The sequence below is a fragment of the Triplophysa rosa genome, linkage group LG23 (assembly GCF_024868665.1).
Source record: "Triplophysa rosa linkage group LG23, Trosa_1v2, whole genome shotgun sequence".
Lineage (NCBI taxonomy): Eukaryota > Metazoa > Chordata > Actinopteri > Cypriniformes > Nemacheilidae > Triplophysa > Triplophysa rosa.
Genome location: NC_079912.1, coordinates 19,136,980 through 19,152,175, shown reverse-complemented (window position 1 = coordinate 19,152,175; position 15,196 = coordinate 19,136,980). Strand labels below are relative to the sequence as shown.

At 40.1% G+C, this 15,196-nt stretch overlaps 1 protein-coding gene across 5 annotated transcripts in view; it reads left to right on the top strand.

Annotated features, from left to right (window-relative positions):
* agap3 (ArfGAP with GTPase domain, ankyrin repeat and PH domain 3) overlaps positions 1 to 15,196 on the top strand; it is a 154,174-nt gene that overhangs the window by 111,945 nt on the left and 27,033 nt on the right. For all 5 annotated transcript variants that reach the window (XM_057322807.1, XM_057322809.1, XM_057322808.1 and 2 more), the window contains 2 exons: positions 1,804 to 1,975; positions 11,492 to 11,644. In XM_057322807.1, the coding sequence (XP_057178790.1) occupies positions 1,804 to 1,975; positions 11,492 to 11,644 (325 nt within the window). The remainder of the gene's footprint in view (positions 1 to 1,803; positions 1,976 to 11,491; positions 11,645 to 15,196) is intronic.

Genomic DNA, 15,196 nt, shown 5'->3' with positions numbered 1-15,196 from the left:
CTCTCTCTCTCTCTCTCTCTCTCTCTCTCTCTCTCTCTCTCTCTCTCTCTCTCTCTCTCTCTCTCTCTCTCTCTCTCTCTCTCTCTCTCTCTCTCTCTCTCTCACTCTCTCTCTCTCTCTCTCTCTCTCTCACTCTCACTTTTGTCAGCAAAAATCATGCTTTGGTTAAATCTGTGTTTTTTTTACAACATAGATGGTCGAGTCACTGGTGGTGTCTTTACTGGCATTAGCAACGGTGAAAAAACCCAAACTTAAAAGTAATACCTCAAAGATAAATCAATACAAAACACGAACAAGTCTTTCTTTTTACTAAAAACACTTCAAATGACAGTTAATCTGGAAAATTAATCTTCTAATGCAGTCAGATGCAAAGCATGCTGGGAACTACAGATCAACTGCAATAAATTAACAAAATAAATAAGTACATTTAATTTTACCTTGGGCGCATTATCATTTTTTTCAGTGTAAGAAATCGTAAGGTCTCCGGTAATACAGTGAAATTCTGGACAGGTCAGCCGCTCTCTTACGGCTGTCGCCGCAGGACCATCCCAGACGATCCACACGGAGCATTTATCTCTGTCAGCACCCCCGCGTGGTCCTAATACCTCCTTAAATCCCACTTTCTGCTCCTCATTTGCATGTACGTGTCTCTCAAACAGCCATCCTGAACATATTTACCATAGGTTTATAATTAATAAGCGTTCGCTAATTAAGATCCACTTGATGTGCAGCCCACCTTGACATGTTACACGAGAAACGTTAAGCGCTCTCAACGGACTATGACCAAAATTAATATCTCAGCCAAACTCGTGTCTTGGCCGCGTGTCGATTAGTGCCGTAAAGGGCATCTAATGCCAGTCATGTGTGTAATAGGAACACAGTACCGTGGGCATCGTAACCATCTCCGTTACAGTCGTTCGGGTCCGGACACCTGTGGACCACTCGTTTAGCTCAACGAGAGAGACAAAGAGAGACGCGTGGCGCGCGAGGGAGAGAAAGGCGGTTTAATTTTGCGCCGCAGCCAGCCGAGCTATCCCACAATCCCCTTCTGTTAATTCCGTCTGCAGCATCAATTAAATTGTTTGTAGAAACTAATTGAATATGGCTTAATCACACATCTTAATAGCTTTCCGCGCCTCAAACTGGCTGTTAATTCCAGCAATAAAATGGAATGAGAGCGCTCACTGGGTAATTAGTACAGAGGCTTTTGAAGAAATTAGTGCTTTATGGGGCGCAATAAAAGTGAAGAGGAGTTGGCGGGAGTCTTGCCAGGCCGAAAATCTCTGCTCGCTTTTTTTTGTGCTGAGCGGGGTAATTTGCACCTTGGCTTAAGCCATTTGCGCGCCGCAAACTCCCAAGGAAATGGAATGGGCTGGATGAAATGGGAACGAGCGCTTGGAGTCGTTAATGTTCATTTGGCTTATCTGCGGAAACAGGTGAAATGGATCGCGTGGGCCCGCCGGTTGTTCGATTGGAGCAGGACGAGTTTATTCGTTTTGTTTTTTAAAGCTGCGGAACAAATGAAAAGTTTGGGTTTTCATGCGCCTTAAAACCTTATTTCAATGAAATATTCAAATAAAGCGTATGAGAGCGTGTTGCGTTCTTGAAGTTCACTTGGTTCGGTAAAACCGTAAAAGTCATGAGTTTGATCTCAAAGAACATGCTTATGAATAAAAGAAATTTGGTAGGTTGGATGCAGTGCAAGTTGCTTTGGATGAAAGCGTCGGCCAAATGCATAAATCTAAACAATGCAAATCTCTGTCTTAAAACGATTTATTTCAAGTTTGAAATGTCTATTTTTAGGATTACATGCAGAATATCCACGGAAAGGAAATCGATTTGCTGCGGACGACGGTGAAGGTACCCGGGAAACGTCCTCCCAGAGCGGTGGCTACAGTCGCCCCCACAGCCAGCCCGAAAACCAACGGACTGACCAAAGACCGAAGCACCTTACAGCTTGGTATTGGGGCAACAAGTGAGTGAGAATTTTGATTGATGAAATCATTAAACTGTACACTGTGTGCTTAGATTGTAAACGTATTCAACATGAAATCAAATTCTCAAAATATTTTAATCCCCGCTGTACTTTTCAGGTTATATCGTTCACATTATGCCAAAGTGAAAAAATTGCTTTGGTTTAAAATGTGAGGTTCTGAGATTAATATGTTGACCTACATCTATGCAACAGAATGATGAAAGCAGGATTGAGAATTCGTCTCAATATAATGCATTGCAGCAGTGTTCATGTCATGCGTTTTGTAATTTGTAATGTTTTATTTGGCAAGTAACAAATGAAGTCGTTTCTAATCCAAATTCTCTTCGTGTTGAAATTCCCCTCCTCATTAAAAACATCTCGTAGCCGTAGGCAAAGACTGAATCGCTGTTTACAAATCAGAAACTATGTCACTCGGCTATTGCTGATATCTACATAAAATGCTGGCTTATTTTCAAGCCAGCATTTGGTCAACAAGGCAAACCTTGGGTTGTTTTTGACCCATTGTTGGGTCAAGTATAAAGTATTTTTTGGGTTAATTTAAAGTCTCAGTGAAATAAAAAAGACAATGCCTATTTTTTAATGAAATATTGCAGCGTTTTTTGAAAATAGTTGATCAATGTGGGTCTTTCTCTTTTTAAAATTCGTGTGCCCTCGTAATCTTTAGTTAAAATCTGAAAATGCACTTCCGCCCTGAAATGACTATCCATCTTAAATGACGTATGTTAATGTCTGTTAACTCCTCCCCTTCAACTGTCAGTCTGCTGCCAGTTCCATTTCAAAATGCAACGGCTGTTTTTATGCATCCAATCAAATCGCAGAGAAAGACGAAAGCCACACCCACTAATTTTCTCATTAGAAATTCCGTTTCACTCTGAAAAATACGGAAGTAAAAACGATCGCAATTTCCTGTTCACAGGGACTTTAAAGTACAGTGTTGATGGGTTTCTAAAAACTGCTGGTTTATTTTAACCAATGGTTGTGTCAAAAAGGGACAAACCCAACTGTTGGGTTCTTGGGTTAAATTAACCCCAAAATGTCCATATTTTACCCAACTATGGGTTAAAACAACCCAACATTTTGGGTTGAAAAAAGTATATTAATTTCATTTAACTCAGCATGAACGTACAGATTTACTTTCACTTCTGACGTTAGAGATCAAGAGGAGAGGTCTGGGAAGGTGTACAGTAATTAGATTTCAGGTGTAATTAATAAACGTTCTCCAGGGGCCGTGCAAGCTGGCGTGCGTGCTGCCAAAACATAACGGACCTGGACCTGAAAATCACTTAGCTTGGGCCAATTTCTTTCGCCACATTAAAATCAGGTCAAGCAAGGGCTTCTGGGAATTGCGGTTTTCTGGCCTGCGCCTAGTCTTGTGTTGGATGGAGATGAGCGTTTATTAGTCACAGGGACATGAGGAAGTTGTCAGCGTTGCCGGGCTGAATAACCTGAATAGTTCGGAAAGCCACACAAGCTGCTGTGATACTTAAAGTGGTGTTAGGATGGCAAGTAATGAACCTTTAGTTGACTGTGAAGGGACGTGTGAAGGCAAGGTTGAAAAAAACAATTTGGTGCATTTCGATCTTAAATAATCACAACACCAGGACATCTGCTTCATTTAAAGATGTAATTTTTTGGAGGATCTATTGACAGAAATGCAATATAACAAACATAACTATGTGTTCAGAGGTGTATAAAGACCTTACATAATGAAGCATTGTCTTTTTATTATCTTAGAACGAGCTTTTTCTAGCTACATACACCGCGGGTCTCCTTACATGGTGGTCGCCATGTTGTTTCTACAGTAGCCCTGAAGGGACAAACTGCTCTACAGAGTGCGTTTCGTAAATATGTTATCTCCTTCGGCAAAGAAGCGAAAAAACATGACGACATCTTTGTTCTGTGTTAGCCACCGTAGTGCTTCGAAAGGGAGGGTGGAGTCATAGATATAAATAACTAGATGCCACATTAGCATCTGTTTCTATGAGCCGCTATATGTAGGTCGTCCGCCATATTGGAACGGTGCGAGCCGGTCTGTGTTGCCAAGTCTGCGGCTTTCCCGTGGAATTGGTTGACTTTGTAACTGCCGCTCCGGTTTGTTTTATCCACAGGTTAGCAGTGAAAGGATTTTGTTATATAGCTGTTAATCTCAAGATGATTTTATTTATGAATGTTAAATTCTGTTATTTGGACTAGGGACATTATGCTCGTGATGAAGGATTTTGTTTCACAGATCTGGCAACCCTGCCGAGCCCGTCCATTACTACTCAAGACCAAGCTGACTGTGTATGATTACGAAAACATTTATTGTTGTGTAAACTCAAACATGAATTACTGAATGACACGAGGGTCAAAAAAGAAAACAGAAATTTTATTTTTGGCTGAATTATACCTTCCATTGTTGAGGTCTTCTGCAGTTTAAAGGGCTGTGTAAATGTATGTTTTTCAGATAAGCCATCTGACCTCTGCTCGCACAAATTTATATAGCGACTGTCGAGCTTCGATTTTACACGGTCTGTTTTTCCACATCCCTTTTCTACTCTGAGTCGTAGTGAAGAAAAATAGTGTTAATTTCCACTCGAGAGGGAAAAGGTTAGGATTCGCAGTGGGTCTCCGCGGAGTGGAGGACGCACACTTGATTATGCAATCTGATTTTGATTTCATTAGGCATGCAATTGATGCGAAGGAACAAAGGGGTAATTTTTCATTCGTGGTGGTCTAGCTGAGCCCTGTCTTTTCCTGTAGTCTGTAATTCATACACTTCCCCCTGATCTAAAGACCATCAGGAACTCTGGGGGGGGGATTGGGGAGGGCGAGGATGGGAAAAAGACAGAGAGAGAGAGAGAGAGAGAGAGAGAGAGAGTGGAAATGAATGAACGCATGTGTCGGCAAGTAAAAGAGTCTGTCTCGACGAGGCCCGGTCTAATCTTTCTGCTAAGTATTCACCGGAACCGCTTTAAATATGATCATTCTGCAAGCGCGCGTCCAATAGTCTCCCAGCTGACAGATATATAATATCAAAGCGTTAATGGGTCTGCCCATCAGGTGTAATCAATGACATCTGCTGTGTGTAGAGCGGTGTGAGACAGAACGGCACGCTGAGCTGCGTGTGTACAGATGTCATCTGGTTTATGAAGAGCTTTTACCGCCCTCACACATACCTGGAGTGGAGTGGAGTTTAGTCATGTATGGACGGAGGGGTTGTGAGGTGGTGAGCTGATTGGCTGATTAACAGATGTCATCAGCCTTGTCATTGGACAGCGTGCTTTTAGTGGCTATCTCTCTCTCTCTCTCTACGAATGTCTATTTATCCGTCTAGTTGTTTGTCTTTCTTTCTTTCTTTTTTTCCGTCATTCTTTCTTTCTTTCTTTCTTTCTTTCTTTCTTTCTTTCTTTCTGTCGTTCTTTCTTTCTGTCGTTCTTTCTTTCTGTTGTTCTTTCTTTCTTTCTGTCGTTCTTTCTTTCTTTCTTTCTTTCTTTCTGCCGTTCTTTCTTTCTTTCTTTCTTTCTTTCTTTCTTTCTTTCTTTCTGCCGTTCTTTCTTTCTTAATGTCGTTCTTTCTTTCTTTCTGTTGTTCTTTCTTTCTTTCTGTTGTTCTTTCTTTCTTTCTTTCTGTCATTCTTTCTTTCTTTCTGTCATTCTTTCTTTCTTTCTTTCTTTCTTTCTTTCTTTCTGTCGTTCTTTCTTTCTTTCTGTCGTTCTTTCTGTCTTTCTTTCTTTCTTTCTTTCTTTCTTTCTTTCTTTCTTTCTGTCGTTCTTTCTTTCTTTCTGTCGTTCTTTCTGTCATTCTTTCTTTCTTTCTTTCTTTCTTTCTTTCTGTCGTTCTTTCTTTCTTTCTGTTGTTCTTTCTGTCATTCTTTCTTTCTTTCTTTCTTTCTGTCGTTCTTTCTTTCTTTCTGTTGTTATTTCTGTCGTTATTTCTTTCTTTCTTTCTTTCTTTCTTTCTTTCTTTCTGTCGTTCTTTCTTTCTTTCTGTTGTTATTTCTGTCGTTATTTCTTTCTTTCTTTCTTTCTTTCTGTCGTTCTTTCTGTCATTCTGTCGTTCTGTCATTCTTTCTGTCGTTCTTTCTTTCTTTCTGTCGTTCTTTCTTTTTTTTCATCGTTCTTTTGTTCTTTCATTTTTTATGTCGTTCTTTCTTTCTTTCTATCTGTATGTCTGTGTGTCTCTCTATCTCTCTATATTTGTCCGTCTATCTGTCTCTCTTTCTCTCTTTATTTTTTCTATCCGTCTGTCTTTTTGTTTACCGGTCTCTCTGTGGGTCACTGTCTCTTTCCCTTGTTCCGTCAGTCTGTCTCTCTTTGTATCTGTATGTCTGTGTGTCTCTCTATTTCAATGTGTTATTGATGTGTCTGTCTGTCTTTCTTTCCCTTTATCTATTCTTTTCTATATGTCCGTCTACCCGAAAAATATTTGAGATCTTTCTAAATTAGCATTGATAATGTGTCTGGATGAAGAAATGTACTTTTAGGATTGAATCTCCTTCAACGACATCCCACCACATGTGTTAGTCTTACGATAGCCTCTTTCAATAACGGCACAATCATTTGAGATGTGCTGCTTTTACATTTCAACATAATGTTTTGTATCATGTTCCTAAGCATTGTAAAACAGTTTCGGTCTCTTATTATCCGCTTGTCAATAAACAGACTTTGCGTAGCTCAGCCAAGAATGGATTTGAGTCACAAATTCTAGAAGCAAAAACTTGTATTGTGCATTTGTTTATTGACCATCGCAATATTTCAATCAGCCCTTTATCCGCCACATATCGAAATCCATTTAGTTTTCGCAAGCAGAACCAATGTTATCTGTGTCTCTTCCAAAAAGAGCAAAGATGGTTTCCAGCAGGCAGATGTCAGTTTGTAAGGGCGTTTCGCCTTGACCTAAGCACCAGATGATCAGCCAACCCCCCCGCCCGCCCTCTCTTCAGCATTAGCATTGATGCTTCATTATCTCCACACTTGTATATAATGGCCGCACGGCTCAGAGGGTCAGGACTCGCTCCATGGCTCATCAGCCATCTGACAGCGCTCGGCGAGAGATGAGAAGAAATCTCCGCCACCCCCTGCTAATCCATCGCCTCTACTTAACACCACAACCTCAGGCCTGCCTTCGCCAGGACCGAACACTTATCCTAATAGCGTGCATGGAAAGCCAGAGGATTTTGTGGTTATATATATCCAGTTAGAATAAATATAATTCCAGTTGCTTAGTGTATATCGTATGTGCCAGAACCAAACCTAGAAATGTTCTCCAGTAGAAAATAAGGGTAGTGTTTACCCTGCCAAATTTAGTCCCACCCCCCCACACTTGGGTGACGTGTGGAGTTGCCAGGGCATTGCTGTGTGGTTGCTAAGGTGCTGCTAAGGTATCAACTTTAATGGGAAATGTTTGAGTTGATATTGAGATCTTCAATAATATTGACGTTTGATTGCAGACTTGACATCTCTTCTGAAACTCTTAATAGAGACGTTTGTGACATTTCTGCCTCTCTTTCTCAGGAGAAATATCTGAGATGCGCAAGATTTAAGGATTAGTCCCCTTTTAATCTCATTGGTGTCTAGAAGTCATTGAAATATTAAGGATTTTATTTAATTTGTGATGTTTATTCTGATGTTCTGGACATTACAGTATAAAGTCTTTTTTTATATTTGTAGAGTGACCTGTTTTATTATCCAGCTTTATGATTTGTAAATCTGTCCGCAGACACGCTCTCGGTCAGTTTGCGTCTGTCTAAAGCCCATTGCACATTGAGTCCGAAATTTGCGTCCGAAATTTCCGCACGTTAAAAAATAAATACGACCTCACGTTGTGTCAATCACATTTACACACTGCCTCCGATATTTTCGTCCGTCATAAAAAAATTCGGACCGGGTTCGATTTTCTGCGTTTTCGCATCCGTAGCAAGCATTTTGAGAGGCGTTTTATAACAATTCAGAGACACCGTACAAACCAGAGCCAAATACGAAAAAACGCATACGAAAATTTCGGACTGTATGTGCAAAGACCTTAAGTCTTCCGTCTCGTACTCCGTGTCACTTTCGACGCCTGTGAAGTGGCGGGAGATCTGGCGTGCGGTCGCTGCCCTGCACTCTCGTCTGATTTTCTTCACATTGTAATTGCATTATCCCCTTTTTTATGCAGAATTGTTCTCCGGGCGCTAATTGATGGAGACATGTTTAATTCATCAATCATTAGCATCAAATTTGACAATTAGTGATGATTGTTGAAATCGTGATGGAGATGAGGCATGGTTAGGGGCTTGTTTTTTTCTGTTTTCAGACCGGCTAAGGTAGAGGATGCTAATCATAAATAACAAAAGGTGACAATGTGTGGTTAAGGAGGTGTTTTGGACATTTTGTTAAGACATGTTGAATGCAGTTGATTTTTGATAAACACATGAGGATATTCAGACCAAATTGTTTACGCAGAGAATGGGCTCTATGTGTGCGTGACTTCTGCGTTTCCCGGTCAGAACCCTCGGCAGTTTGCGGTTGGGGAGACTTAAAGCAGAGAGAAATGGAAAAATGAGAAAAAATTTGGTGTATAGAAGTGCTGTTTTACCGATTTGAAATGATACTTTCAAAAGTTAACATTTACTGTAAGTCTCCCCAACCGGAAACTGCCGAGGGTTCTGACCGGGAAACGCAGAAGTCACGCATGCATAGAGCCCATTGACTTCAGATTGTGTTCTTGGGTCGTGTCGTGACGTTGGCTCTCTAAAATCTAATTGATAGTGGTTGTCATTTAAATTAAACATCGATATGTAGTTTGTTTTGATTCGTTAGGAATACCTGTATTAATCACTAATAAAAATTACTTGAAAAAATGTAATCATTTTTAATGAACAATCATATGTATATTAATCAGTGACTCCTACATTACACCGATGTGCAATGTTAAACTTATAATAATGATTTTTAATGTGAGCAGTCGGGTGTGATTTTGCGGGACATTTTAAACGTAAACACACTGTAAAGATGAACAAAATAATAACCTGCAGTTTCATGTTTCAGACAGAGATGGCGATAGAGAGGCAATGTCAGGTATATGAAATGTAAGTACATTACTGCAGTGGAATGTTAAAGAAATATCATTAAGAATTCTATAGATTTAATAAAATGGCTGTTGTAAAATCGCACAGCATCGATCCAAGTCAAAACCGTGTCTTTTTCAATTCTAGTCATGAGCAATATTATGACGGATTTAATAAAATCGTCTCTTCAACAATACTGTTGTGATTAGATATCTCAGAACAGACAAATATAAGAATGCCCTCTATTCTTTCAATTACTCCCGAATTACTTCTGATTGTGTCAAGGCGTTTTTTTCCCTGCCAGACGCTAAAGTAAACCGCGAGAACAGACTCTTGTTAGCCTAATGCATCCTAACCATTAGCGAGAGTAATAAGTGTATCAAATTCACATAATCATGTCTAATTAGTATCAGTAATTATCTTGTTGGGTGCGAGAATATTAATCTTGCGCTCCCCATAGGGGAAGGGCGTCTCTCGCAGGGAGAGAGCGCTACAGCTTCAGCCTCACGCTGTGGCGTACTTGCTAAATTAGCATGCTTCAAATCAGCGCTGCGGAGGGAGGGAAGAGAGGAGTCGTGTCGGGGGAAAAAAGGCGAAATTGCATAAAGGGAAAAACAACAGAGAAAAGTTTAGTCCCACTGTGAAATGCATTAGAGCCTAGTAAATAAAATCTAAATGTTTTCCGTGCGGTTTTTAAGTTTCGGTGGAGTTGGCGCGCTGGGTTTATGCTAAACAGTTAGGGATGTTGGACTTGCACGTGCAAAACTTTAAGATTGATTAAAAAGCAGTTTAAGAAGAGCTTAGGTTAGGTCTAATGCCACATTTAATATGAATACAAGTGTGTATGATTGAAATATTTCTTTCGGTGTCTCTTTCAGTGTTTCTTTAAAGCCTCAGGGACAACTGAAGAATGCAAGTTGTAAAATCTAATTACATTGTGTAATGTGCTGCTTACGAAGAGTTTAAAGCAATAGAAAACCAATTTGAAAATGAAATACTATTGAATGTTCTTTACAATGTACAGTCTTTTAAAACAAACCACTCAAGAAAATAGTTTGCTCTTTATTTCAACACACAAATGCGAACCTCGTTATCTTTAATTTCCTAACTATGCACAATTATGTGTTTAGTTACATTTTATTATTTGCTTTAAGCACTTTTTCTCCCTGTAGCCTCCATCAAAACCGACCTGCGACCCAGATCGAGAGTTACTTGAACTAGACTTGCGTCTAAATCTGACCTTGAGCCTTAATGCCCAGATTGAAATATTAGCCTTCACGTGTTTCAAGCAGAGAGGCTGTTTTTCACGAACAGGAGGGGAAGACCCCATGCGACACAGCCGGGCCGGTGAATTAGCGAGCGGCTTGGGGCATCTGCTGATTGAAGCCGGGGTGGGCCGTCAGCACAGCCGACACTGCGGGGAGAGATGGATATGTCGGGCGGAGAGAGGGGGAGAGCTAATTACTGTTCCGAGTGTATCTTGTTAATTAAGGGCTAATTAGTGGCAGAAGCAGAGAGGGAGACGGAGAGAGAGACTGTTCATGGAGCGCGATGACACGATGCGGTGATAGGAAACGAACGCAAAATCTGTACCACACCCAAAACATGACTTCATTACTAGCGAACGCTGATTGGTGCTTTATGGTTCTCGCCCTGGGACCATTTGCTTTTCGGGTTCAGGTGTTACTTTCTTTTTTCAGTATGTATAATAACTGTTGTTTATGATTTGTATATTACGGTCACATCTGATTTTTGTATAATATGTGTGAATAACTACAGTTACCGTGTTGATGTAGTGGACTCTGCGGTAAATAGTTACAGGAGGTGTAATGCGAATCATTCCTTGCTCATTCTGAATACATAACATTAGCGAACTAAATGATTTGTATCATTTTATAAACTTCTGCTCCTTCCCTGTTGAAAAAAAACAGCATATGCTGGTTTGGTATGTTTTGATGCTGGTTTGTGCTGGTTTAAGCTGGTCATGTGCTGGGTCAAACCAGCATCAAAACATACCTAACCCAGCACATGCTAGTTTTTTCAACAGGGTTACAAAAATGAACAATAGTTTCACTTTATTAGAAGTGTTTACTTGTAACCATGTTTTTTTTGGGGTGATGGATTACCATTCGTATAACCACGGATTTTCTACAGTTAGCATGGTTTAAACTATGGCAGCTAATTTGTGGTTACCATGGTTACCGTTACTTTAAAGTGATATGCGTTGTGAAAAGCGCTACACAAATAACTGTGACTTGACCTAATGCTGTCGAGATGTTAAAGAGCAAATATCAAATCAGTTTAATGGCGTTAAGTACTGAAGAGTAGCACACGTCAAAATCTTGAGAATAGAAATCGGGTAAGAAGAGCTCACATTGCACCACGGCTCACAGAACGTCAGAGCTACGGCTCCATCAGGTTGTCAGACCTGTATCTTTTGTAATCTCTCTCTCTGTGTGTTTCAGGCACACCTCACTCAAACAGCAGCAGTTCTCTGCAGTCGGGCGGCTCGGCGGCTGCGGTGGCTCTGGGGAACAGTAAGGAGGGGATGCACCAGAGATCTTTCTCCGTGTCCAGCGCTGAACAATGGAATGAAGCCGTTATCAATACCTCCGCAGGTCAGAGGAGCATCTCTCTTACAGCACTCCTGTCTTTGTTGTCTCGATCATTTTGCTTTTTCGTCCTTTTAAATGCTGCCAAACTTTTTGTACAGTGTGTTACAATACACAAATATTTTGTAATGTGAGTGTAACTTAGTTTTTTGCATAAGGCTGGTTTTAGGTTGACCCGCGTGCGATTCATGTCCAACATCTTTTTGCACTGGGACCGCTCTATCTATCAGTTTCAAACCATCTCCAAATCCAGCATTATAGCCACCATTTATATAACATTCTTCACTGAAATGCCGTGAACAAACAGACACACCTCAACTTCTCTCACTATGGCAAGAGTAACGAGCTGCAGCTGCAGCGGGTCTCCTATCGCTCGTTGGTTGTCGCGTGGATGGGCTATTTCTTTCGCCTTGCCATGGGCGTGCTTTTCCGGGAGAATTGCCCAATAAAAGGAATAGGGTCCCTGTTATAAAAAACTTTCCGAAACAAGTTGGAGTGCTGGGGGAGTGTATCAAACACAGAAATACTACGTCATACGTCCAACTCGTTTTTTTAAGAAGTCGACCATGTTAAGCATGAGAAGCCAGCATGTTTAACAGTGTAAAGAAGTCAGAATGCATGAAATACCATGTTACCCCATCTTTAATATTTACTATAGTAAGGTTTGAAAAAAATATAGTATCTGGAAATTTACTACAGTTTATTATATTAAATAAGTTTTAAGTTTAAGTATTTATAAGTTTTTAAGTTTTCTGTAGTGTTTACAAATTGATAAATTGATAAACTGTAGTAAATGCTGTAGTATATTTTAATATTTACTAAAGTCAAGTTCAAAAACACTATATTATCTAGGATACTACAGTGTACTGTAGTGTAGTATAGTAGTATTTTTCATGTAGGGGTAATAGTAATAATTCTGGTGTTTAGGTGGAAAAAGTTCTGCCGTGACAATTTTGTAAGAGCAGAAAAGCTGAATTTATATCCACGTTGCTGCGTGTGAGCTGATTTAGCTTATTACGATAATTTAGTAATTGCAGCTTTGATTATAACTCAACTACTACAAACGTTTCCGATCATTATTGTCATTTCTGTCAAGAGTTACTACCACCGTGGTTTTATCAACTGATGACAAGTATTTAGAAAAACTGACGTTGTTTCAAGTAGACGTGAATTCATAATATTTTACTGGATTACAGTAACCGTGGCATTACGGCAGAAAATATGGTTACCATGGTTAACGTTTGAAAGGGCTTGTCAGTAGCTTGTTTGGTTGTTCATGTCAGTGGTTGTGCTGTCTAAGAGCTAATCGCTAATCAAGATAATTCAGTAACTGCGGCTTTGATCGCAGCTCTGGTACGGCCACCCACGGCAACATTGCCCACCAAATAATGTCTCTCTGCCTTGCCCATTTCCTCTCTCTCTCTCTCTCTCTCTCTCTCTCTCATCCTGTCAGTACACTTGAGTGAAGTCAAATAATATATTTGCCGGGCGTAACAACGCTGTCCATTTTTTTCCCATCTTCACCACTTCTTTTTCCCCTCCCGCGTCGGAAAATGAATGCTTTACGGGGACAACATTCATCATTGGTTATTTCCCTCTTTTTGTCGGCTGGCAGTAAAAAAGCACTTAAATGCACATCAACAGAATAACAGTCATTTCCATGCATGTTCGCGCACTTGTCGTTCTCATTAGCGGCTGCTCGCTTTCAACCCCCCCGCCCTTGCGTTTCACCCTCTCTGCGTTTCTGTCTCTCGTCCTCTCTCTCTCTTTCTCTCCTCCCCCCTCCTTCTGTAAGGGTCCCAGGGGCCCCGCTAGTTTAAAGAGCGCTCTTTACGAGCCAAATGGAGGCCCCGCCGTGTGGCCCCGTGGTGTCGCAGACAGAACGCGATGCCGTGCGACACTCGCCCTTCTTTGCTCGTCTCCGCTTGTCGAACGATCAATTTCAGCCCCACTCCGCCATCGCCCCCCCGTCTGTATCCATCAGCTCCACATCCTAAAGGAGAATTACTCAAAGCGGCCGTAGCCACAGAATGAGCTCTCTGTGTGTGTGTGTGTGTGTGTGTGTGTGTGTGTGTGTGTGTGTGTGTGTGTGTGTGTGTGTGTGTGTGTGTGTGTGTGTGTGTGTGTGTGTGTGTGTGTGTGTTTGAGAGAGAGAGAGACAAAGCACTTCATTAGTCCCTGGTGTAAAATAGTTATTGTCATACACACACTCGCAGACTTTTAGCTGGATCAGGATTTTCCAGACGCATTTTCTCTCTGACCTTTTACAATGTTCTTGCATCTCAGCTCTGTTCTTGTGTTTACGGAGTATTATGGCTTTAAAGGTCATAATACAGAGAACGGTTTAATAGCAGAGCTCTTTAGTGTGTGAACTCAACTCGTTGTGTTTTAGATTTTAAAGGGTCTTATTTTGGAATATTTTTCTCTGGTTTGTTGCGCCATGTTGACCTGTTGTGTTGGTCACATTCTTTCAAGTAGAGATGATGGATATTAAGTCGACTTATGAGTTTACATAACGTTTTTAATTTTAATTTATTAATTCCGAATTTAGTTTTTACATTTTAATTTAATTTAGCTTTTACATTTTAATTTTAATATTTTTTTCAACTCTTAATATTTTTATTGGCAGCACTTTATGGTGGATACATTTCAAGAAGCATCTTCTCCGATGCGTTTTTAGCGTGGTGACAGCATGCTGTGCTTAGCATGCTAACAGTAACGGTAAATGGTGGATTGCCAGCATGCTGAAATCATTTCTGAAAAGTTGCATCTTTAAATCTTTACATCTCTACTCTTTTAAACCATCAGCCATCCAAGTAAGTCGAAATGTAGAAATGCACAAATAAATGTAGAAATACAGGAATAAATGTATTATTACACAAATAGTACAAAGTTGATATTTTTGTCAAAAGTATTTATTTATTTATCCATTTATCCACATTTATAGATGTATTTATTTAAGTATTTATATATTCATGCATTTATGTGCATAGCTCCATGTTTTGGCATTAAATAGTCTATAGCCAATCAGTTTCAGCCCTGCTGGCATCCTTCAGGAGGGTTGAAGGTCAAGCAGTTCAAATGAGAAACCTAGACTGATAATATCCTCAAACAATCAGACACATCTCAACCAAGTTACTATTTCCATATTGTTTAAGCAGTGCTCTCATTTATAAGACTGTGCTGGATGAGATGATGTTGAGATAGCTACAGCCTCTGAATGCTAATAGCTTTGCTTGTGATTAAATCCAGTCTCTCTTGGTTGCATTTTCACGTACATGTTAAAAAATTGTCATGCGATAATAGCATGTAAATGCAAGTCTGGTATAGAATAGTAGTTGTTTCCTCATGTCAAACATCGTAGCGTAGCCTTCATTTTATGGTTAACGCTTTACAATAAGATCGTATTTGGTAACATGAGTAAATGCATTAGCTATCATGAACTAACAATGAGTGTGTGTTTTTTTTTAGCAAATATTAAATGTCAATACAATTGCTTGTTAGTTTTTGGCCCACAAATGTTACAACGTTTGATTTTAATAATGTATTAGTAAATGC